This window comes from Rhamphochromis longiceps, linkage group LG11 (genome assembly GCF_057381845.1).
Source record: "Rhamphochromis longiceps isolate RC_006_pf linkage group LG11, R_longiceps_female_GT1.1, whole genome shotgun sequence".
NCBI lineage: Eukaryota > Metazoa > Chordata > Actinopteri > Cichliformes > Cichlidae > Rhamphochromis > Rhamphochromis longiceps.
In genome coordinates this window covers 33,091,825-33,116,549 of record NC_140567.1, presented here as the reverse complement: position 1 = coordinate 33,116,549, position 24,725 = coordinate 33,091,825, and the positions used below count along the sequence as shown (strand labels likewise).

The window sequence follows — 24,725 nt, the reverse complement described above, 5'->3', positions numbered from 1 at the left end:
CACTTTATTGAACTTTATTACTAATTTATTTTTTACTTTTAAGTTATTACAATTGGAAGAGACATGACCGAGGGATAGGAAAGTGAAAGATGTAGACAAGAGAAGTTGAAAAAAAGAAGAGGGACCGTGAGGAAAGACACTAAAAATCTGCTAGATCACCTGCTGGAAAAAAAAGGAAAAAAAGGAAAACAAGCATCCTGGCAGAAGTAACAGAAAATGATTTATTCTTGGTCAGAACCAATGACTAGTAAATGGTCATCTGTGGAACAAACAACTTCTTCATTGAGATCAAGGAGTCGACTTGCAGTCAAATCTCTGGAGGGGGATTTTAAGTCACATTAGTCATCAACACCCTCCAGTCATATCAAATGATAGTCTTGCAAACATGTTACAGAGCATTAATGCACATTCAGGTCTCACAGTGCTATTTGACTGGAAATTACTGCGTTAAGTCTTTTATCTTTTTACATCTCTTTTGTCTTCCACAATTTAAACACATCAAAAGACCGATATTAGTTGTGTTGTACACTGTAACAATATTTCCAGTTGTCATTGTGATGTTGTAGTTACACCTTTATCTACAGGTTATGTTTTTTTGGTTTTCCATATAATTCAAAAAGTCAGCATTTTGTTGATTACTGAACTTTGTACTTAACAGTTGAGTCAACATGAAGGCCTATCAAAATATTTGCATGTCGTTACCTCACTCTCTGCTTGGGTAAGTATTACACAGTTTAGTGTCACCACATGAATGGACTGTAACGATGCTCTCAATAACTATAACTTTAAAAATAAAAATTCTAAAATATAATAATAATAATAAAAATAAATATAGCATAAAACCACCAGTCCCTTTTTTTTTTTATTAAACATTAAAATGTTGTATAACTCATACTGGTCAGCTAGCATAGAAACATGGAAGCACTTTGACATTCTAGTATTAAACGTCTAAATGAAATTATGTTAAATTTCTCCCCACACCTTTTAAATACAGCACATAATAAAAAAAATAAAAACAGTTATTATTTTTAAAATGTAGAAAATTGTCTAAATGACAAATAAATAATAAAATGAAAAGAAAGGTTTTAAATGGTTTTATTGTATTTCAATAATCATTACATACAGCTTTTTCTTTCTTCAGCAGGTACAATGACAATCCATCAATTGCTTATGGTAGGAAAAAAAATTAGGAGCTGAAAACATTTCCAGACATCTATCACAATGTGCAGGTTGTATACATGTTTATCTGATTTTGCTTTTATATTGTCTGTATTTATCTTACAAAGTATTTTCAGTCCTCTATCCTAAAGTCTCATCATGCAGTCACAGAAAAACTTAAAATGAGCTGTGTGGGAATTCAGTTATAGATAGATAGATAGATAGATAGATGATGAGTGATTAGTAAGTGACAGATGAGTTTTGGTTCATATGATCATGTGTAAAAGTTGAATGTTATGAACCTAATCAAGTTTAGATCCATACACTTCAACTTCACACAGACTAAGGAACTCTTCTCGGGCCGGGATGACAATGTTCACATAGCGGCCGTCCATTCCATTGCATGTGAAATTAGCAACAGCACCTCCCGCGATGTTTGTGATCACTGCACACCTGGCAGATGAAACAAAAAGGTTAGCAAGTTTTGTATTTTAAAAAATGTCTTAAATTAAAAAACACACAGGGATTTTGAGAGCTATATACACTTTTCAGTTCAGGTTTGTTGGAGGACTACACATGCATGTTTTTGTGTTTTGTTTTGGGTAGTTTCTACATTTGGGTAGAGCTAAAATAGTAAAACAAGTCTACACCACCATTCTCATCATGGCAATTAAAATTATATTATAAAAGGAATTTCTGCCATTTGTGAGACTGAACGGCTTTTCTGTTGTTTCCACAAAGTCTGTGAAACTGGCATCGGTACTGGGAGCAACTTGCCAGGTGTTTTTACAGATTTTAACAGACTTCAAAAGTCAACAGTCTTTAAACTACCTGGGGTTGTTGTTGCCATTGTTGTCAAGGGAATCTCCAATGCGAATCTCAGCTCCGTTGAGCCGTTCGGGGTTGGAGTCAATGTTGACAATTTTAACAGAAAACACTTTATGGGTTTTGCGCAAATTAAGACGCCACCAGGGGCTGATGTTGTTGTTTGTGTGAGTGCAGGAGCCCTCTTCCCACTTGCTGTTACGATTTCCATCGATGGCATTGTATGCAAATCCAAATCCATACAACGATGACTGTGTGGCTTTTCCTTCAAGTGCAAGATTGTCTCCTGCAAAAGGAATAAATTGATAAAAATAACTGTCAACATCTGCATGTGTTTGCTGTTAACAGTTACAGTTAGTCTTGAAGAAATGCATGCCATTTGATTGACTTTTTCAATGTATTATTTCTTTTCTGTTCCAAGGTTAAGTATTTGAGATCAATTCCCAATGATCAGGTGATCCCCTATAATAGCACTTGGTAATGGTGAAAGGAAGAACTTCTTTTTAACAGGACCTCCAGCAGAACTAGACTGCAGTGCAGGTGCAGTGATTTGCTCTTTTTGGTGTGGTGAGCACCAAAACACAAAAAAGAACAGCATATAGAGACTATGATTAATAAAGAGGACAAAGCACTAACTGTGTTAGAGATAATATCAAAGTCACACGCTGAGCATGCATGTTTTCATACTACCTGATAGGGAAAAATATGCCAACAGTGGGAGTTTCAGACAAGCGAGGGAATGAGACTCCCTGTCGTTTGGGTTTCACAAGGAGGTCGAGCAAAATGCAGTAATTTGCAAAACATGCTGTAAAAACTTTTGCCGCAAAAGGCTGTAGTACCATGAATTTATTCCACCAGCTGAAAAGTCATCCACTACAAAAAGGCTGTTTTAAACTCCGCATGTCAACGTCTCCCCACACCCAAGAAAACATGAACCAGCTGTGATACCTGTGGCTGTTCTTGGTCAGTCGTTTTATAGTCACTATCTAGACTTTTGTTTCTGTAATTTGAGGTGATCACATTTTTGAAAATAAGATTTGTTTTTGAGGTTATTTAAGCATATGGTGATGTTTTATTTTCCTCATATCTCCTAGCCCAAATCCCCAGCAGCCTGAGTGTAGACCAGCTTGATACCTGGGTTTCATACCCCAGGGCTCTTTCTATTTTACCTTTGTAATGTCAAGGAAGATGTGATTTCGTGAGGACCCAAACGCAGAACACAGAGAGACAAAACTATAACAATTTATAACTATAACTATAACGGTTTATTAAGGAAGATGATAAGAACAGGTACTGAAGCAGATAACAAAAATAGAAAAGAAAAACTGGCTGTGGAAAACTAAACTGGGAAAACTGAAAAGTACAAGAAAACCCAAAATAAACCTCTCGGAGAATGTAACCCAACTTACAAATACTCCAAAACTGAAATAAGCCCACACTTGGAGATGAAAGTGCTCTAAGATGTGATGGGGTCTGATCATTCCAGACTTCGTTCGTGAGAAGATTGTTAATTCAATCTTGAATTTAACAGGAAACCAATGATGAGAAGTTAATATAGAAAAATATCATCTCTCTTTTGAGTCCCTTTTTGAGTACTAGTGTTTTGGATCAACTGAAGACTCTTCAGGGATCTTTTAGAACAATTTGATAATAAGTAATTGGAATACTAAAAAGTATGGACTGGTTTTCAACATCTTTCTGAGACTAAATGTTTCTAATTTTACCAATACTGTGCAGATGACAGAACGTAGTCTTACATATTTGTTTAATATGCACATTTATGAACATATCCTGGTCAAAAATGACTTAAATATACATCAGTGTTACTGGAGACAAAAGTAATACAGTCCACAGTAAGCACCTGGTTAGGCAACATGTTTATAAACTTCCGGCCGAGAACAATATTACAGATCATTCAGCGCAGTATGTCTATTGGATATAACTTAACAAATTCATTTTGTTTTCTGGGTTCTAGATAAATAAAATTGGGTGTCATCTGCATAGCAGTGAAAATGTATGTTATCTATGCCAACAATATTACCTAAGACAATTTTTTCTTTCTTAAACTAATAAGACTAGCATCACTGGGATTCCTACGAATTTGGCTGTAAGGCTGCATACTGTCCATCTTTATGTAATAGCTCATATTCTTACCAGTTGGAGAACGGTATCCATAGACTTCCACTTCACAGAGTGTGAGAATCTTTCTTGAACCAGGCAGAGTCAATATAACATAGCGCCCCTCTGCTCGATCAGTGAAAGTCACACTGAAGGATATGCCAGCACCAACTTCAGAAATTTCACCAACCCTAACAAAAAGTGTGTGAGAGAGAAATATAGGATATATAGCTTTAGTGTCCTTGTGTGTAGCTTACCAGGGTAACATATTAGAACATGTGATTGTCAGTAATACAGTTGGTTCCATAAGTTGTTGGACATTTTGTAGGTTTTTAAATCAAATGATATGCAGCTTTCAGCTTTGGTTCAAGGGATTTAAGATTAAAATTACATCGTTGTTTAGGAATTACATCTGTCTTAATACATATATTATCACAGGCTAAAAATTAATTGGACAAACTAACATAATTTTAAAAGTAAGGATTGTTTTTAACCCCTTACAATGAACAACTGCTTGACGTCTACAACCCATGGACATCAACAAGTGCTGTTTAGTTGCTTGAGATGTTCTGCTAGGCCTTTACTGCAGCTACCTTCAGTTGCTGCTTGTTTCTGGGTCTATCTGCCTTCAGTTTTTCACTGTCCATTTGGACAGTGTCCAGTAAGTTTTACAGTATTTAGCTGAATCTGACGAGTTCTGCAGTTCTGTACCCTGTATGCCTCAAGATTCATCCAGCTGCTTCAAATGGCAGTAACATCTTCAAACACTCTCAGTCATACACTGCCTATACCATCAGATTGCCTCCAGTATATTTTCAGATAATATGGTTTTCGGTCTTATATTTAAAATTACTACAAAAAGCCTCAGGGAGTCTCGGGGAACAGGCCTAACCTGGCCATAAAACTGCCTGCCAAGCTTTAACTTATGAGACTTTGAAAATGTGTGTTTAAAAATCGTTATAATTCATATACACTTATTCCCTTAAATTAAATCTGGAAGTTTTAACTTCATTGACATATCAATTAGCTGTTTTAAATCAATTCCAAAATTGGTTTGACTGACACAAAAATTGTGTCAATCCAACAAATTGTGGGCCAAACTTTAGAGCAAATCAGACTTTATACTGCTCAGATGTATTTTTAAGTAGTGGTATATCTGTAGCAAGCAGCCGGAAGTTATAGAGCAAAAATGATGGCAAATGAAGTAACAGATGTTGAGCCTTCAAAACTGTTAACTGTCCGCTTTCAGACTATCAATATTTGATTTAACTATAACCACATGTCCAGAGATATAAACCCTTTTCTCAAAACTGACAAACAAAGGAACAACCTCTACTGCTATCACTGATCCAGTTTGAAAGACAGCGGTAAGCCAAGATCGCTAACACCAAGAGAAACAGAAAAAGGCTAAATAAAAGATAAAAAATCTCTCTGTATAAATTGATTGTATTTTTTTCTTTATTTGTACTAACTTTGGGTTTCCTAAACCTTCGTTGTTCAAAGAGTTGCCTATGTGGATCTTTAGCCCGTTGAGCCTTTCATGACAGCAGTCTCCTCTGTTGGTGATGGTGACAGAAGTGATGATGTAGGACTGAAGCAGGTCCACTCTCCACCAGGGACGGTTCTGTGCACTAGTGAGTGTGCACGATCCCGCCCTGAAGTCAGAGTTACGGTTTCCATCAATTGCATTGTGGGCAGCTGAGAGGACGTGGTCCTCAGAGATCGACTGGGCTGCTGTACCACGCAAGGCCACATTTTCTGTGAATTAGGGAGTCACAGAAATAAGATAAAATAATAGGAAAGACATTCAAACAGACAGCAAAACTGCCCAAGCATCTAAGTTGTTGCACATGAGTTATGAGGTATTTATTTATGTGACCTAATTTCTACTGGAATTAATAAAGTATTATAATTATTTCCTTTCTGAGTTAGCTTATGCAAGACAGGTTTGTTTTGTAGTATGACCTTCAGAAAGGTCAGTCTAGCTTTTACAGCAGGACAACATAAACCACAAACTTTTATGCAGAACACAATTCTAAAAACCAAAATATACTGTATATGAATTACTTATAGGCACTTGCTGCCAGAGTTGTGAAAGTCCAAAACTAGTCGTCTTGGAGAAAATAACACCAATACTTTAAGCAGTCCAGACAGTCAAATTATAAAGATACATTATTTGATATTATAATGTATTTTGAACAAGCATGTCAGTATAATTATTTTACAAGACTCCTACAAGCAGACCACTCTGAATGTGTCAGTAAATAATATTCTGTTTTTCTCTACGCATGCAGTTAGTTTGTTGATTTGCAAAGTTTTCAGTTGAGTCGTTTGCAATAGCGTAACCCTTCTGTGGATTAAATCTGCATGTAGTCTGATTTCTCATAGTTTCCATAGATTTCTGATTTCATTTTTCACTCCTGTATCAGAATGCATAAATTCCTTTCCCATTGCCTGTCTTTTTTACTGGCGATTAAAAACATACAGAAAATACCTGTACTTTGTACTTTGCTATATTATAGAAATAAACTGTCTGCACCAGCATTTTTCACACATTAGTAGATCATCTGCACAACTTTCCAATCTCATAGGTGATTTTTTGTTTGTCATTAAGGCCTCATGTTAATTAGCATTATGTAAATCTTTGAATTATGTGATAACCCCCCACTTAAGCATTTGTGGATTTTTAAATCAGGAGTATTATCTCTTGGCAGCAGGCATTTTCATAGCTACTGAGGCAAGGACTGTTGCTAAAGGACATTTTGTATGATGCTGATACGCCATTTTTAACATTTAAGACATTACTCTCATGTCACACTTACGATAAGTGGAAGTCGAACTCGTTCTTAAGAGGAGCAGCAGAAGGAAAACACTTGTTTTCATTATTCTGGTTAAGAAAGATGATATCTGTTGAGAACAAACAATATTTAGTCCTTTCTAGTTCCTAGTTATTAGTTATTACTGTAAGTATATTCCATTAGGACTCTTTCTTCAGAAATAAGCTAAGTCTATCTCTTTTTTCCCTGTGGAATCTGGTCAGTGAGAGTCAAAGGCTTTAAAACAATATTTTTCCAGGTTTCTTCCTTAAATGGTGGGAAGCAATATGCACAATTTGTAGACTCTGAAGAAATACTAGAAGTAAAGTCTCTAGCAGACACCATTTATTTGTTAAATCAGGTTGCCATTCAATGTTTTCTTTTCAAAGAAAAAAAATAAGTTGCTATACAGATGGGGATTTATACTGGAAAGTGATCTTACAATTGAGTTCCTCTTTTTGTCTGTAACAGATGGTCATTTCTAACTGTGCTTTTCATAAATAAAAGAAGGAAAAGTGTTACCTGAGGATCCGGACAAAGCAGTTGCCTTTTTCCTGAAACAAAAGCTGCTATTTCTGTTTGTTTTTATCAATGCATCTCATCTCTCAGCTGAATCACACCAAACCAAACATTAAAATTGATCTCATATTCCTCTTCAACTCTGTCTATTCACGACCCAGTGGTTTGTTCCCAGGCATCTGTGTTCCACTTCCAGTCATGACCTAACTTTCTAACACAGTAATGCAGATTTTTTTTATTTTTTTTTTTTACTGATTATTTTGCAACATCCTTGTTCTTGTACTTGCGTCACACACTGTTGTTCAAAAGTTCGGGATCGCCTCGAGCTTTCAGAAAATTGATAAAGGTTCCAGGGCACCAATAACTGTTTCTGTTTTTCTACATAATGAAAACATTTTCCATTGAAACAATGAAATAATGCTCAAAAATGTTCACTCAATAGAGGGGTCTGTGCCTGAGGTTATTTTACAAAAAAAAATCTAAACACACATATTTTCCATGACAGGATCCAGAGCATGTTTTGCAATTTCAATGAGGAAAATCTACAGGATTTATGGACTTCATGTGCCAGTTACTGGTAGACTTTGTTGCCCCTCTCATGTGTACTGACATCATTGATTCCAGTATTGGGCCCAGTATATTTGGAGTTGTACATGTGCTAGGCTTTGGCAACAGCAACAGTGTTTTTAATGAAAATGTGTGGATGTGGTTCTAGAGTGGGAATTAGAAATTATAGAAGAGAGCCATCAATGATCAAAGTTCAGACTGAACTTAAATCAGATAAAAGTAGTTAAATATGTTAAGCAGCTGATAATGCAGCTTAAGCACAAATATGCAGAAGTACCAGAAAAGCCACAAACTTCTAGTGAAAAGTAAAAATGCCTAGCTGCACATTTTCACTTGCCCGGGTGTTTCAACATGACATATACTGTGACTTCTCCATTTTCCCAACTGAAACACATAAGCCAACAAATCTGCAGCAACTGTATGATGTTATTGTTTCAGTCATTTTCTTCTCCACCACACTCCCCTGCCACATGTGACAGGTTTTCTACTTCACTAAATTTATGAACCACCTCTGACGTCTTCCTCTTTTCCTCCTGCCTGGCAGGTTGAACATCCATTGCCCATTGCCCCGCTATCCTTCCTCTTCCTCGTGCAGTACATCATCATATTCTTACCCTACGTCCACAAAAACTTCTGTGTGTGTTAAAGTTGTTTAAAAAGTCCACTGTCCATCTCCATACCTCCATACCTCTACAGTTATGTCATCTATCCATCATATCAGCCAGCTCTTTCCATCTTCCTGTATAAAGTCTCTATTGTCACACCCACACTCCTACCTTTCCTTCTCACTCACTTTCTGCAAAACCATCTTCCATCGTTCTTCTTACTTTTGTCTTTTGTCTTTGGTCAACACTACCAAGTTTCCACTGCAACTCTGTTGGCCAACAGCACCGGATGTGGTGGTTGTTAACCTGAGCCCAGTATGGTAATCTCATTCTTGATGATCCGCATTGAAATTTCAGCATAAAAAAAGGGGTCATGCTCAAGACTAAAGCTGATAAAATTAGACAGTACAACAAGAATTTTAAAATAATGTAATTTTTGCAGTGATTAAATTCAGACTTTTCTTGGAGCAGAGATTGTTACAGCATATGAAATGCTTATGATGAAACAAACAAAAAATCCAACAAAAAGCAACAGCAGTGAGAATTGAGAAGTCGAAAAATCAAAAGTACTGTAATTACACACTAATGTCACGTACTAGAATATCACATTGTTTTACTTGAATCAACAGTCAGTAGACACAAACAACAAACATGTTTTACATAGAATCAAAGTAATTATTTTACTGTAACAGTTCTAATCTAGCATACATTTTTTCTTCTAAGTTTCCAAATACTTTAATAATGTATGATCCATAAGTGACTAATCAATGTTCTATTTATTAATCTACTGTTTTGATCTATGCAAGATGCAATAAATACCCAATTAAACGTCTGCAGTGTGCAAGCTTTGTGTTTGTTTTTCTCTTTTCTTAATCCAGCCTAGAGCCGTACACTTCGACCTCACACAGACTCAGGAACTCTTCTCTGTCGGGAATGACAATATTAACATAGCGGCCTTCCGTTCCATTGCATGTGAACTTAGCAACAACATCTCCAGCGATGCTTGTGATCACAGCACACCTATCAGAGGAAACAGAAATTTAATTTGTTAATCCCAGTCAGGACAAATTATTTGTCCGTGGTGTTCTGGCTCACTGAACTCCACGGATGTCCTTTGAAGACTAACAAATCACATCACATCTCTACCCCAATGTATGCCATGTACACATGGCACAAGCTGCTTGTCAGTGACACATCACAGGGAGGTGAATCGCTGTCTGAATGCTGAATTAATGCTGTCTGTTAGTGCTGTGCAAAGTAATCTTCATATAGAGTGGCACTGTTTGTGGTCCAAAAAATGTATATTCCTGACAGTCATAGTTTATAAGAATCAAACATTCCCATGCAATTTATTAGGAAATGAATGCGGGTCATTTTTGACCCACTTATGCATCTAGGGGTTAAGAAAATAAGTGCATGAATTACTTTTGTCAGCAATAAGACTGCAGTAGCTGTAAGATGTGTTGAAATGCAGCACGGGCATAGCTAAAACGGGCTACCTGGAGTTGTTGTTCCCGTTGTTGCGAAGGGAATCGCCAATGCGGATCTCGGCTCCATTGAGTCGTTCTGGAAGAGAATCTTGATTTACTATATTAATAGAAAACACTTTACGTGTTTTGAGCAGATCAAGTCGCCACCAAGGGCTCATTGATTTCTGTGTGAGAGTGCAGGAGGCATCTTCCCATTTGCTGTTACGATTTCCATCTATGGCATTAAATGCGTTGCCAAATGCATACAGTGAGGATTGTGTGGCTTTTCCTTGCAGTGCAAGATTCTCCTCTGAAAAAAGAACAAAAGAGTAACTGTGATGTTTGTTGCGTGTAGCAAATTGTGATAATGCGAAAAGTTGATTTTTTTTTTTTTCAGTTTCAAGTGAAAAAAAAAGTGATATTAACTCTTATCAACCTAAGATTTTGAGTTTATACCACAGCTTGCTGATATATTAATTACTGTCCACATTAAATGATATAATAGCTCATATTCTCACCAGTTGGACTAGGGTATCCATAGACTTCCACTTCGCAGAGTGTGAGGATCCTTCGTGAACCGGTCACAGTCAAAGTTACATACCGTCCCTCCACACGATTGGTAAAAGTCAGATCGAAGGATTTGCCCAAACGAATTCGAGAAATTCTACCAACCCTAACAGAAAATGTGAGAGTTAAATAGTTTACAGCAGCAGAGGTCAGAACATTTAATTTTCAGCATGGTAATACAACAAATCCAGGTCTGCTCAAAAGTATATTGGATTTTTTTACCCCGTAAATCAAGTTGGGATGTATTTTTATAGTATTATTTGTGCCTTTAACTATCTGTAACAGACATTTTCCATATATATACATATTCATATACAAAAAAACCCTATAAATATAAAGATTGCTGGTTTTTGTTTGCTTGTCATTTTGTGTTGTTGGCTATAAATAAGCAGACTATCTTCTTATATCTTTAAAAGAAAAACCCCAAATAACCAAATATTGCAGAGATAAGATGAGAAAAATGCCGAGGAAAGAGTAAAAGAAAAACAAAAGAATCAAAATATTGCTGATAATTACGTATTTGTTTATATTTACATTGGGTTATCTAAACCGTCATTGACCAAAGAGTTGCCAATGTGGATCTCCAGCCCGTTGAGCCTTTCATGACAGCAGTCTCCTCTGTTAGTGACGGTGATGGAAGTGATGACGTAGGACTGAAGCAGGTCCACTTTCCACCAGGGATTTGTCTGTTCATTAGTGTGTGTGCACGACCCCGCCATAAAGTCAGAATTGCGGTTTCCATCGATTGCATTAAGTGCAGATGCCCTAGCATGCGGGTAACAGGTTGACTGAGTTGCTTTACCACGTGTAGCCAGATTTTCTGTGAATTAGACCGTTACAATGTATAAAAAAGATCAAATGAAAACAACAACAAAAACAAAACGTTCCACTGCTATCACAGTTTTTTGTAATTGTTACCTCAGGCTAATTGGCTCTTGCACTCAATCTGGCAGAAAATAGTTTTTTAGTAGTTAAGTTTCAGCAAAGTAAAAAGCATCATTGAAACAAGCAAGTGTAAATTAAGTGAGTAAGACAACGCTGCAATCAGAATGTGCTCCACAGTCTCCCTGATGGTGTTGTATGTTGACATTGGAGACTGGTGACAGTTAACAGTATCTGATACATGATGAGAACATGTTGGCCAGGCCTCGTCGCAGCCCCTCCATTTATCTACTCTCTGAAACAACCTGTCTGAGCTCCTCTTCATTTAGAGCCACCCTCATTTTAAGGTCGTTCTTCTGGTTGGTTGGCTGAATGTCAGGCGGGTGAAGCTGTGTATCTGAGATGACTAGAAATTAATGTCCACACTTTTTGGCATTTTAAATACCAAAAAGATAATAGGATTGTTGGGGAAGGGGCAGTAGGTGGGCTTAGAAAGAATAAAATACAGTTTATACAAAAAGCATTTCTGGGCTTTGGGGGGCATTTTAGTTCTAAGACTACTATGTTGTGCACCATGAAGTTCGTGGTTTGTTTGCTTTTTTATGAAGAGGACTTGGCTTTGTGGGTGTATCGGGGCGGGGTGGGGGGTGGGGGTGCAGACTATCCCAGCTACCATAGGGTGAGAGGCAAGGTACACCATTGACAGGTTGCCAGCCTGTCACATGGCTAAGAAACAGAGACAGACAACAATTATGGGCAATTTAGAATCACCAATTAACTTAACCCCACAAACTGCATTCCACAGATGGATGGATGGATGTCATTACACAAAATCATAACTGACACACATCTCACACTGACTCTAACATCACACTTACGATAAGTAGAAGCCAAAGTCGTCCTCAGGAGGAGCAGCAAAATGAAAACACTCCGTTTCATCATTCTGGTTTCAAAAGAAACAGAAAATAAACTGTTAGGTATTTTATGTTTTCAACACCAGTTAAGAGAAGCTTTTGTGCAAAAACACACGTGAAAATCTTTGAATAAAACAACCTAAATAGCATTTTTCTGTGAGCACTGCTACTACTAAATATCTTTGCATGCTCCAATCCCCATTGGATGGTTGAAAGCTGCCAAAAAAATATGCTGACGTGAATAAACTGTCGATTTAAGCATCGATTCTTTTTTAAGTAGATTGGCCTCTAAAAGCAATTGACAACAAAAAAAGTTTAACCAGAAATTCAAAATAGAAAAAGAAAAGTTCACAGCTGTAAATTGACGATGTAACAGTCTACATTCTATATTCAGACTGTGAGAAAAGAGAAAGCTGCACACGGAGGTTTATGTCAAGAAAAGTTTGTATCAAGATTTTATTTTTTCAAGAAATAAAAAGTCTTACCTGAAGATCCGAACAAAGCAGATACTGTTTCCCTTGGGACTGTCAGTGAATCAGAAAAGCTGCTACTGATGATATTTCTTTTATCTTTTGTTTTTTGTATGCATTTCTGCCTTTACCTCAGCAGAAAATATATCATATTCCTTCTCAACACTGTCCAATTACTTCCCACTGGTTTGTGCCCCATGCACATCAGTTTCACTTCCATACTTGTGAATTATATTTCCAGCCAGCGTGCCAGAACACAGATGTTTTCCTGGTTATTTTGCAATATCCTGTTTGCAGTTATTACTCAAGATTTAATCATGCACTATTGCTCAAAAGTGTAGGATTACTTTGAATTGTTTTTGGAAGATAAGCACATTTTCTTTTCAGTTCTTTTTTGTTTGTTTGTTTAACCTTAAATTGATTAAAAAATGAATGTTGTAAGTGAACAATATTGATTAATATAATCTTTTCTCATATATCACCTTATTTTTTATTCAAATGGGCTTGAAGAGGTCCGTTTTTAGCATGCTGAAGAAAAATCTATAAACCAGATTAAAATAACTGAATGAAATGAAAAAACTGAGTAATTACTTGAATCAACTCTTATCTCCTGAACAGACAGATTATGCACCCTAACAAAAAGTATTTGTTGTATGCTCCCTAAAATGACACACGTTTCTTTTTTGACAGTGTGGAGTTCACCTTTCCTGGGTTTCAAAGCAAGTTACTTGATGTACAGACAGATCGGAGCTGTGGTGTCTCTCATGATGAAGAGAAAGCTGAGCAAGAAGGTGAAAGTGTTTTGTGGATAGTTTAATTCTAACCTCACCTGGGACTATCAACTTTGCATAGTGACCAAAAGAACAAGATACAAGCTGTAGAAAGGAACTTTTTCTGAAATCCTAAACCCATCTACCATCGATGCTGCCTTAACGTGTGTAGTGTTACCAAATATGAACAAATCAAGTAAAACTGCTCAGTGGTACTTTTTTACTTGCCTGGGTGTTAATATACAATATTAACAAATTACATATACTCAGTGACTTCTGTATCTTGGTGTCTGAAAACAGATAAACAGCTTGTGATTTAGTGATACTATTATATTTATATATATGTGTGTGTGTGTGTCTGATCTCAGCCAGGTGATACACATTATGAACATCATATAATCACATCATATCAATTTGACAGTGACATAGTTACATCTATTGTGCATTCAGTAATTTCACCAAAAATCAAAACAACTACAGAAACAATTCAAATGACAGCTATCCTACAGCAGTGATGTAGTTAACAAAGTTATTCTCTTAAACGGAGGCGTACTAGTTCCTAAGACTAAATATGTACTTAGTCTATACAGAGACGAATATTAAATGTATCTATATTTTTTGCAGAATAGAAAAAAAATTATTAACAAAATAAATTCACTTGTGATATTGTTTATTCATACCAAATTTATTAAAAGATGGGATCAAATGTTTAGTTGTCAAGAAAAATTGGAAAGTCATTTTTCTTATACTTTTTTTTTCAGATGACTGTAAATTCTACAGTTCAGTCAGAACTGAGACGTCCTTTCATCAGTTCTCCTTTTCTCTGACAGAAAAAACCATGATTCATTTCAGTGAAGTTTCCACAGTTCACAAGTTCAGTAAAGACATTCTTAACAAATACATACATTGTGACATTATTATTGCGACATGTGACAATAAATGCATCATAAGCAGGCTGATGTTTGTTTTTCATTGTTGTCACAAAGTGCTGTTTTAACTAAAGAGTAATGGGAACATTTTTTAATATACAGTGTTATCTGTGTATATGTGCTAAGTAGTACTATTAAAGCTGATGTGTTTGCAGGACTCTTTGGTAAAATGTTACAATCACTGAACACTTATACTGTATCGTGGATAACAAAGCAGTTCAAATTGTGGCTTTTTTAATTAGATGCAATTGTTTTTCATGATTATATTAAAGCTGTGATTTGTTTTGTTTGTTTAAGAGAGAAATTTAGCTGCTTTAGCATTAATCTAGTCTCGAGCCATACACTTCAACCTCACACAGACTTAGGAACTCATTTCTCTTAGGAATGACAATATTAATGTAACGGCCCTCTGTCCCATTGCACTTGAAAACAGCAACAGCACCTCCTGCAATACCTGTGATCACGGCACACCTGGCAGAAGAAACAGAACATGATCTAGTTAATTCTGATCAGAACACTTGTTTTGTTCATGGAATTTAACAACTCAACTCTCAGCCTCAGTTTCAAATATAACATTCATAATGGGCCCTAAAAGTTCACATCAAGTCACTGAGTCAAATCTCAGGCATGTCAGATAAACACACACACAATGAATGTACACTCAGAGTGTTTGCCATAGTTAATGCACACTCAGATCCAACTCTTCCATTTGACTCTGACTTGAATTATTTCAATTACTTCTGCATACACTATTATAATTTCATTAATTGAAACATTGACCATCACCATGCCTATATGCTGTTAAAATGAAAACTAGATGATGTTTTTATTATTTTTTCTTGTAAATTCATGACTACAACCTGACAAAATATCAGTTTTTCTTGTAAATCTGTATTGTGTGAGTTTTTTTCCCCCAGTCTTTAATTTCTCACTTTAATCTCTATGAAAACCTGAATTATGCCGTAGCCTCACTGTTGATTATGTGAGGCTAAATGCTAACATCTATACAATATTAAACTCACCATGACAATTATAATCATGACTAGTTATGACTTTCGACCTGATTACCCACTTGCCTCAGCATATTAGTATGCTTCCAATTATAACCTGATAAAAAGTAAAAAGCAAGGGTGGGGAGGTGTCACCATTTCATTCAGTTTGTCTTGTCTGCATCACCAATTATCACTAATTATGAACGAGCAGAAATGAATTTCTTATGTGGAAATTCTGACACTACTTCAGCTTTAAAGAAGAAAGGGATGGGCGATGCAAACTCTGTTTGCCAGGAACCAAGCTGCTCTCAACAGGTTAGTTAGTTCATAGACTGCAGGCTGTTAGACTTGATGGATAGCATTAACAACCTGCTAGCTGCAAATAATAAGTCTAACCTCAGTCTAACTTCAGCTAACGCCAGCTAACAATGTTAGCTTGGTGGCGAACAGCCTTCAGTATTAGCAATAAATCACAGAGCAATAGGATATTCATATAGTTGTAAAAAGCATGACAATATATTAAGTAATCCAAAATATTCAGAATACAATACTCACACTGAGTAACTTGCAGGATAAGTTACGGAATACATCACAAATTACATTTTGGGGTATGTATTCTGTAATCTGTAGTGGAATACATTTTAAAAGTAACCTTCCCAACACTGACTGCTGTGACCAATAAAGGGAGCAGTCGAAAGAAGAAGAGTATAAGCTGTTAAGACATGCCATGATGAATGGTAAATGGCCTGTATTTGTATAGCACTTTTCTAGTCCCTAAGGACCCCAAAGCGCTTTACATATCCAGTCATCCACCCATTCACGCACACATTCACACACTGGTGATGGCAAGCTACAATGTAGCCACAGCCACCCTGGGGCGCACTGACAGAGGCGAGGCTGCCGGACACTGGCGCCACCGGGCCCTCTGACCACCACCAGTAGGCAACGGGTGAAGTGTCTTGCCCAAGGACACAACGACCGAGACTGTCCAAGCCGGGGCTCGAACCGGCAACCTTCCGATTACAAGGCGAACTCCCAACTCTGTTGAGTTGGGAAATGTGAAGTACCTGGGATTATTGTTGCCATCGTTTTCAAGAGATTCTCCAATGCGGATTTCAGCTCCATCGAGTCGTTCTGGTTGAGAATCTTGATTTACGATACTAACAGAAAACACTTTATGTGTTTTGAGCAAATCAAGCCGCCACCACGGACTCATTGATTTTTTTGTGAGAGTGCAGGAGGCCTCTTCCCATTTGCTGTTACGATTTCCATCTATGGCATTATATGCAATGCCAAATGAATATCTTGACGACTGTGTGGCTTTTCCTTGGAGTGCAAGATTCTCATCTGCAAAAAGGACAAATTTTAAAAAGTATGATGTTTGTCATGTTTGTTAAGTCACTTGAAGCGCTGCAGTACATGTGCAACAATTAAAGATTTTTTCCCCAATTTTGTAGCTTGCATTAATATATATTGATTAAACCTTTATTGCAGCAGCACCGCTTATCAGCCTGAAACTTTGTGGTTTATACCACAGCTTGTAGGTAAGGCTACATGCAGTCCACATTTATTCACAGTGTCATGAAAAAGTATTTGGCCTCTTCCAGATTTCTTAGATTACTTAAATATTCCAGATCAAAAGATAATCCGAGACAATACAAAATGCAATTTTTAAAAAGTTATTTAATTTATTAAAGTGATAACCCTAACCAAACCAAACTGGGGTTATATAAAGGGTTGTAACCCTAATTGGGTTACAAAATAATTTGTAAGGCAACGAAACTCCTTCAAACCCTGGTTCATCATCCACAAACAGAGAAAACCTGGAACAGTGAACCATCAAATTACTCTAGGAGCTCATCGCAGATTCATCCAGGAGGTCACAAAAGATCTAAACAAAACAGCTACAGAACTGCAGGCCTCACTTACTTCAGCTAAGGTCAGTGTTCAACAACAAGAAAGAGACTGGGCAAAAATGGCATCCATGGGAGACTTCAGAGGTGAAAACCACACCTGACAAAACAAAACACAAAAGTTCATCTAACGTTTGCCAAAAAAATATCTTGATAATCCCCAAGACTTGCTGTAATTGATGGAGCCATAAATTCTGCTTTCGTCCAGAAAATCCTGAAGAAGAATGCCTGGACATCAATGCCATGAAGCTCAAGCACAATTGGGTAATGCTACAGAACAATGATTTGAAACACACCACCACCACCACAAGTCCAGAAAACAATGGAAGGTTTTTGAGTGGCCTAGTCTAAACTTAAATCAGTTTGAGATGCTTTGCAAAATGACCTTCAACATGCCTCTCATGCTCGAAAACCCTAGAGTAGGCAAAAGTTCGTCATATCCAGTTATCCCAAAATGCTTGATTGCTGTTCTTGGTAATCTTTGTCCAGTATTAAAATTTGTTTGCTGATCTGAAACATTTAAGTGTGACCAATACACAAAACACCTCTAAGAAATCAGGAAGGGGGCAAATACTTTTCCATAGCATTATATGTAATGGCACAAATTCTCACCAGTTGGAGCAGGGTATCCATAGACTTCAACTTCGCAGAGTGTGAGGATCCTACCTGAACCAGGCAGGGTCAATGTTACATAACGTCCCTCCACCCGATTGGTGAAAGTCAATTTGGATTCACCTGTACGACCTTCAGAAATTGTACCAACCCTTACAGAAAGTGTGAGAAAGAAACACAGAGTTTACCACAGCAGCAGATTTCAGAACATTTTATGGTCAGCGTGATAATAATGCAGCAAGATATTGTAGTACTATATAAATTTAGTTGGGATGCATTTTTACAGTAGTTAAATCATTGCAGGTGCTATAATTAAATTGTTTGTTGTAGTATTATGTAGCATGCCAATGGTCCGAGTATGGACAGCTAACAAAGTCAGCCCTGCAGCAACCAATCCTGCTACCAGTGATTACTTTAGAAAGGCAGAAGTAAACACCACAATACTTTTTTATGCTTACAAATGTAAAAATGCAAAAATTAAAGAAAAAAGAATCATTGTATAGCTGATGATTTGTTTCTCCTTTCTATTTACACACTTTGGGTTTTCTAAACCTTCATTGTTCAAAGAGTTGCCTATGTGGATCTCCAGCCCACTGAGTCTGTGCTGACAGCAGTCTCCTCTGTTGAAGATGGTGACAGATGTGATTATGTAGGACTGAAGCAGGTCCACTCTCCACCAGGGGTTCGTCTGCTCGTTAGTGTGTGTGCAAGACCCAACCGAAAATTCAGAATTACGATTTCCATCAATCGCGTTGTGGGCAGCTGACACGGGGTTATCAGTTAAACGGGTTGATTGAGTTGCTTTACCACGCAGGGCCACATTTTCTGCAAATCAGAGATGTACAATGAATATAAAATATACAATGCATAATAAAATATCAGTACATAATAAAATACAAACAAAGAGAGTTTTTGAAATGGAGAGTATTGCACATTAAAAAATAGCTTTCCATAAGCCACTAAATAAAAGAGGTTGTGAATGCAAGTTGTTGCTTTGATTATGCTTCATAAAGTCACTTCTTCTAGGAGACTGTAATTTATTCTGCAATAAGAAAAGTTCAGTCCAGGAAAGCAGAAAAACAATCTTTCAATTTTCCCTGCAACCCACAGCTCCAAAAATCCAAATTTATATTACAAAATCTAGAGGCATCTAGTGTTACAGCTGCAGGGTTGCCCTACACTAGTTAACTAGCAATTTCCTTTTGTTCAAGTCCAAGTTTATTTATATAGCACTTTTAAAACAACATCTATTGACCAAAGTACTGTACAATAGTCAAAGCAGAAGACATAAAATAGGATAAAGTTAGAAGGGAATAGAATCACAGACATATAAGACAATAAAAACAGTAGTAACAGACGCATACTGATTTAAAGCCAGAGACTAAAAATGGGTCTTCAGATGGGTTTTTAAAGTATCCAGGGTTGGGGAGGTCCTGATATGAAAGGCAACGTGTTCGACAATTTAGGAGCAGTCACCGGAAATGTCCGGTCTCCTCTGTGTTTTAATCTGGATCTTGGGACAACTAGTAGCATTTGGTCTGCAGACCTTAAAGATCTTGTGGGAGTATACCAGGTTAGAAGATCAGAGAGATATGTAAGAGCTACTCCATGCAGCGTCTTAAAAACAAGTGTTTAAATCGTAAAAATAGTTCAAAAACTAAATGGTAACCAATGTAATGATGCAAGTATGGGAGATATGTGATCTTGGTTATACGTTCCAGTTAAGAGCTGTGTTTTGGACGAGTTACAGTCGGCCAAATGATAACGAGGTACACCAGAGTAGACGTTGAAGTGGATTATCTGCTTCGATCCCATCTTATTCCTAACATCCTCCTCTCATGCAATTCTCTGCATGTCCTCCATCACTGGATCCATGAATCCTCTCTGTAGTTCTCCTCAGTTCCTCTGGCCTGGCAGCTCAATTCAGACTTTCTCTAACATATTTATTAACCCTCTTCTGCCTACGTTCACCTGCTTCACCTTTCCTTTCACTCTAGCTTCTATCTGTATTGATTTTAAAATTCTTTTACTCACTTGTAAAATTTTAAATAATATGGCACCTAGCTATTTAACAGAACTTCTCCAGTTGTATAACCCAAAAAAGCATTTTTTTTTTTTTTTACTAAATCAGGGGGTGTTTTTATTTTTATGATATCTCACACACTTACGATAAGTGGAAACCGAGCTTATTCCTAGGAGGAGTAGCAGAAGGAAAGCATTCAGTTTCATCATTCTGTTGAATTTAAGAAAGATGGGAATTTTATTAGTAAACAATATTTTATTGCAAATTTAATTTATTACTGGTTCCCGTGTCAAAGTATTTAAGCCCCACCTTTAAGGTGAAATAGTTAGGATCAAAGTTATTGTAGGAAAAGAAACTTTGTGAAAGAAAAAAACACAAATGTGCACTGGTGTTTTGTTGGTCAGAAGTGAAATGCAGTGTGGTAGACACTTTAAAGACACTGGGAAAAATGTTAATGTGACCAAAACCACTACAAACTATATGCCTGTACATCACCCATTCACTTAAAGCAGCAAGCACTGATCTCACCATGAAAACATTGGAATTCTCTATAAATTAAAAAAGTGGCTTTCAAGCTTCAATAGGATCTTTCCTTGAACAGGATTACTACTCTTCAAATCTTAAGTTATGAATTAGTTTATGTATATATTTTTACATTACAGTTGTTTTGTTGTGAGCCTGAATTGAAAAAAAAAAATCATAAATTATACACTGAAACTACTACTAAGTTTAAAGATACAAAAAAAGAGCTTTGAGCAAAAAAAAGAAAACAAATTCTATATTTAAACTGAAAATAGAGAAACATAATAAAGATAATCAGTTTCAAGAAAAGAAATGAAATGTGTTACTTGAGTATCCAGACTGAGCAGATGCTTCTTCCTGGAAATTGATGATTCAGTGAAAGAGAAGCGCAACTACTGATGTTGTTTCTGTGTGTGTTTTATATGTATATGCAGCTCCGCCTCTGCTGAACAACAACTAACCAATCATCAGAAACCACATTCATATTCTCCTCAAAACGATCCAGTTACTTCCTACTGGTTTGTGCCCATGCACATTTGTTTCACTTCCTCACTTGTGAATTACATTTTCAAGAATTAGTAAAGCAGTTCTCCACAGCACTGATGTTTTTTCTGGTTATTTGGCAATATCCTCCTACTTATTACTCAAGATGTAATCAGATGTTTACAAAATATAATTTTGCTTCAAAGTTTGGGGCCATTTTGAAATGTCCTTGTATCTGAAAGATAAGTGGACTGATAATTTTACATCAAATTGATCAAAAGCTCTATAACAGTACAGTACCCGCACAGTACAGAGATGGTCGGAGGAGAGCGAGGAGGCTCTTAAGGATTGTTTTGAGTCGACTGTGTGGGAGGTGATCTGTGACGACCACGGAGAGGACATCGACAGCCTTACTACATGCATTACTGACTATATTAATTTCTGTGTGGATAACACCGTACCTACCAGGACTGTACGGTGTTTCTCCAACAACAAACCTTGGATTACCCCAGAAATTAAAGCTGTCCTCAAGCAGAAGAGGAGGGCCTTCAAATCCAAAGACAAAGAGGAGTTGAAAAGGGTGCAGAGAGAGTTGAGTGGACTGATAAGGAATGGGAAGGACAGCTACAGGCAAAAGATGGAGAACCAGCTTCAGCAAAATAACGTTGGTAAAGTCTGGAGAGGCCTCAGAACCATCTCAGGCCACAAACATCAGAACTCTCTGCCTGGGAGGGATGTGAAGTGGGCAAATGAACTGAATCATTTCTTCAACAGATTTCATTCAGCCATGAGGCAGTCTACAACATCGGCTGCAGACTCACCCACCCCCACTGCTGCTGTTCCACCTCTGACACCTCAGACACTTCACACCTCCTCTATTCACCCTGCTCACTCCTCCCCACCCCCAACAACAGCTTCCAACACACATTTAACACAAGGCTCCAGCCTGTCTCTCTCAATCACCCAGGTTAGGAGGGAACTGAGGAGGATTAATGGCAAGAAGGCAGCGGGCCCAGATGGCATCAGCTCGAGGGTCGTCAGGTCCTGCGTGGACCAACTGTGTGGGGTGATGGAACACCTCTTCAGCCTGAGCCTGAGGCTGGGAAGAGTCCCACAGCTCTGGAAAACCTCCTGTGTTGTACCAGTGCCAAAGACTTCACGCACCAAGGACCTCAACAGCTACAGGCCGGTGGCTCTGACATCCCACCTGATGAAGACCCTGGAGCGGTTGGTCCTGGCTCAGCTTCGGCGCCTAACAAGCTCATCACTGGACCCACTTCAGTTTGCCTACCAGCCTGGCATTGGAGCGGATGATGCCGTCATTCACCTCCTACATCGTTCCCTCGCTCACCCGGAGACTGCTGGGAGCACTGTGAGAATCATGTTCTTTGATTTCTCCAGTGCCTTCAACACTATTCTTCCCTCGGTTCTGAAGGACAAGCTGGAGAACTCTGGAGTGGACCATGACCTCACTACCTGGATTTTGGACTACCTCACCGACCGACCACAGTATGTGAGGACTCAGGGCTGTGTGTCGGACAGGGTCGTCTGCAGTACGGGGGCCCCACAGGGAACGGTTCTGGCTCCTTTCCTCTTCACCATCTACACTGCAGACTTCTCCCACAATTCCACCCAGTGCTTCCTGCAGAAGTTTTCTGATGACTCTGCAATAGTCGGCCTCATCACTGATGGGGACGACAAGGAGTACAGAGGACTGACTCAAGACTTTGTGGACTGGTGCCAGCTGAACTACCTCCAGATCAACGCCAGTAAAACCAAGGAGCTGGTGGTAGATTTCCGCAGGCACAAGCATTCTCCACTGCAACCACTGAACATCCAAGGTATGGACATTGAGGCTGTGGACAGCTACAGGTACCTTGGTGTTCATCTGAACAACAGACTGGACTGGACTCATAACTCAGACGCCCTCTACAGGAAAGGGCAGAGCAGGCTGTACCTGCTGCGGAGACTCAGGTCGTTTGGAGTGGAGGGCCCACTCCTGAAGACCTTCTATGACTCTGTGGTGGCTTCTGCTATCTTTTATGGTGTGGTCTGCTGGGGCGGCAGCATCTCTGCCGGGGACAGGAAGAGACTGAACAGGCTGATCCAAAGGGCCAGCTCTGTTCTAGGATGCCCTCTGGACCCAGTGGAGGTGGTGAGTGACAGGAGAATGGCGGCTAAGCTGTCATCCCTGTTGGACAACATTTCCCACCCCATGCAGCAGTCTGTGACAGCACTGAGCAGCTCCTTCAGTGGGAGACTGCGGCACCCACGGTGTGGGATGGAGAGATTTCGCAGGTCTTTCCTCCCCACTGCTGTCAGACTCCACAACAAAGACTTTAACTGAACAAACACACACATCCACACATGTGCAATAACACTAAGTGCAATACTTTTCTGGCATCGTTGTATTTTTACTCAGTTGTATATAGCATTTGTATTCTATTTTTATCTTATTGTATATTTTATTCTATTTTATTCTACTGTATATAGTATTTTATTTTATTCTATTCTGTACAGCTGTGTACTGTATTTATTCTTATTGTATTCTAATTTTTGCTTCATAACTTTTGCACTGTCCACTTCCTGCTGTGACAAAACAAATTTCCCACGTGTGGGACTAATAAAGGTTATCTTATCTTATCTTATAAGTAAAAAAAAATCCGATTAATGGAATCGTTCATCATAGATCAATTTGTCATTAAAAAAAACCCCAAATTTTTGGAGGCTTTCAGGAACAATTAGGCTTATATTCCAATGGTGCATTTTGAACTTCACGTACTTTTAGCTTTCTAATGACAATTAAATGTGTAAATGTCATTAAGAAACTCTTTCACAGATCTATTAATGCAGCTGATTTTAATGCAGTGTGGTTATTGGTGCCAGTTGGTCAGGTCTTATTTCAGAAATTGCTAATGTACTGGAAGAAAATATCCAGTGAGCAGAAGTTGGATCCAAGGCATTAAAATGGTTTACTGATGCCAGAGATTACACGAAAATGGCCAGACTGCTTTAGGCTGATAAAAAGGCAGTGGTAACTCAAAAATACTCTCATTACAATGAAGGTATTCAGAACAGCATCTCTGAATGCAGAACATATTGAACCTTAAAACAGATGGACTACAGCAGTTTGCACCAACTCATGAAAGTTGGATAATAAAAGACTGGAAATACATTGTCTGCTCTGATGAGTGTCAGTTCCTGGTGTGAGATACGAATGATAGGGTCAGAATTCTCTTGGCCCACTTTCACCCTGATAGTGCCCACTGAACATAATTTAAACACTCCAGCCTACTTTATTATTGCTGGTGACAACGCCATCCCTTTATGACCACAGCGGACCCATTTGTTGATGGCTCCTTCCAGCAGGATAATATGCCATGTCACAAAGCTCAAATCATCTTAAACAGGATCCTGAACATGACATTGATTTTCCTGACCTCTATAGTTACTAGATCTCAATCAAATAGTGCATCTTTGAGATGTGGTTAAACAAACTAAATGCTTTCGTTCTGAAACAAATGATTCAATAGAACAGAAAAGCTGTTAACAAAGTTATTTCTGTGCTTTT

At 38.0% G+C, this 24,725-nt stretch overlaps 3 protein-coding genes across 3 annotated transcripts; all 3 read right to left on the bottom strand.

The window, feature by feature from the left end:
• Nucleotides 1-1,101: 1,101 nt before the first annotated feature.
• On the bottom strand, nucleotides 1,102-7,610 carry LOC146659613 (uncharacterized). The gene is made up of 6 exons (XM_085423740.1): nucleotides 7,440-7,610; nucleotides 6,924-7,008; nucleotides 5,574-5,859; nucleotides 4,138-4,292; nucleotides 1,990-2,269; nucleotides 1,102-1,611 (listed from the first exon to the last, which is right to left on the bottom strand). Exons 2-6 carry the CDS (start codon nucleotides 6,982-6,984, stop codon nucleotides 1,461-1,463), a joined length of 933 nt encoding a protein of 310 aa, XP_085279866.1. The 5' UTR covers nucleotides 6,985-7,008; nucleotides 7,440-7,610; the 3' UTR covers nucleotides 1,102-1,460.
• Nucleotides 7,611-9,053: 1,443 nt separating this feature from the next.
• LOC146659612 (uncharacterized) lies at nucleotides 9,054-13,107 on the bottom strand. Its single transcript, XM_085423737.1, has 6 exons — nucleotides 12,926-13,107; nucleotides 12,405-12,469; nucleotides 11,179-11,464; nucleotides 10,596-10,750; nucleotides 10,108-10,387; nucleotides 9,054-9,628 (listed from the first exon to the last, which is right to left on the bottom strand). Exons 2-6 carry the CDS (start codon nucleotides 12,466-12,468, stop codon nucleotides 9,478-9,480), a joined length of 936 nt encoding a protein of 311 aa, XP_085279863.1. The 5' UTR covers nucleotide 12,469; nucleotides 12,926-13,107; the 3' UTR covers nucleotides 9,054-9,477.
• Nucleotides 13,108-13,792: 685 nt separating this feature from the next.
• On the bottom strand, nucleotides 13,793-21,053 carry LOC146659611 (fucolectin-1-like). The gene is made up of 6 exons (XM_085423738.1): nucleotides 20,998-21,053; nucleotides 20,295-20,359; nucleotides 18,663-18,951; nucleotides 18,127-18,278; nucleotides 16,669-16,948; nucleotides 13,793-15,080 (listed from the first exon to the last, which is right to left on the bottom strand). The coding sequence occupies exons 2-6, from the start codon at nucleotides 20,356-20,358 to the stop codon at nucleotides 14,930-14,932; spliced, it is 936 nt and encodes a 311-aa protein (XP_085279864.1). The 5' UTR covers nucleotide 20,359; nucleotides 20,998-21,053; the 3' UTR covers nucleotides 13,793-14,929.
• Nucleotides 21,054-24,725: the final 3,672 nt, after the last annotated feature.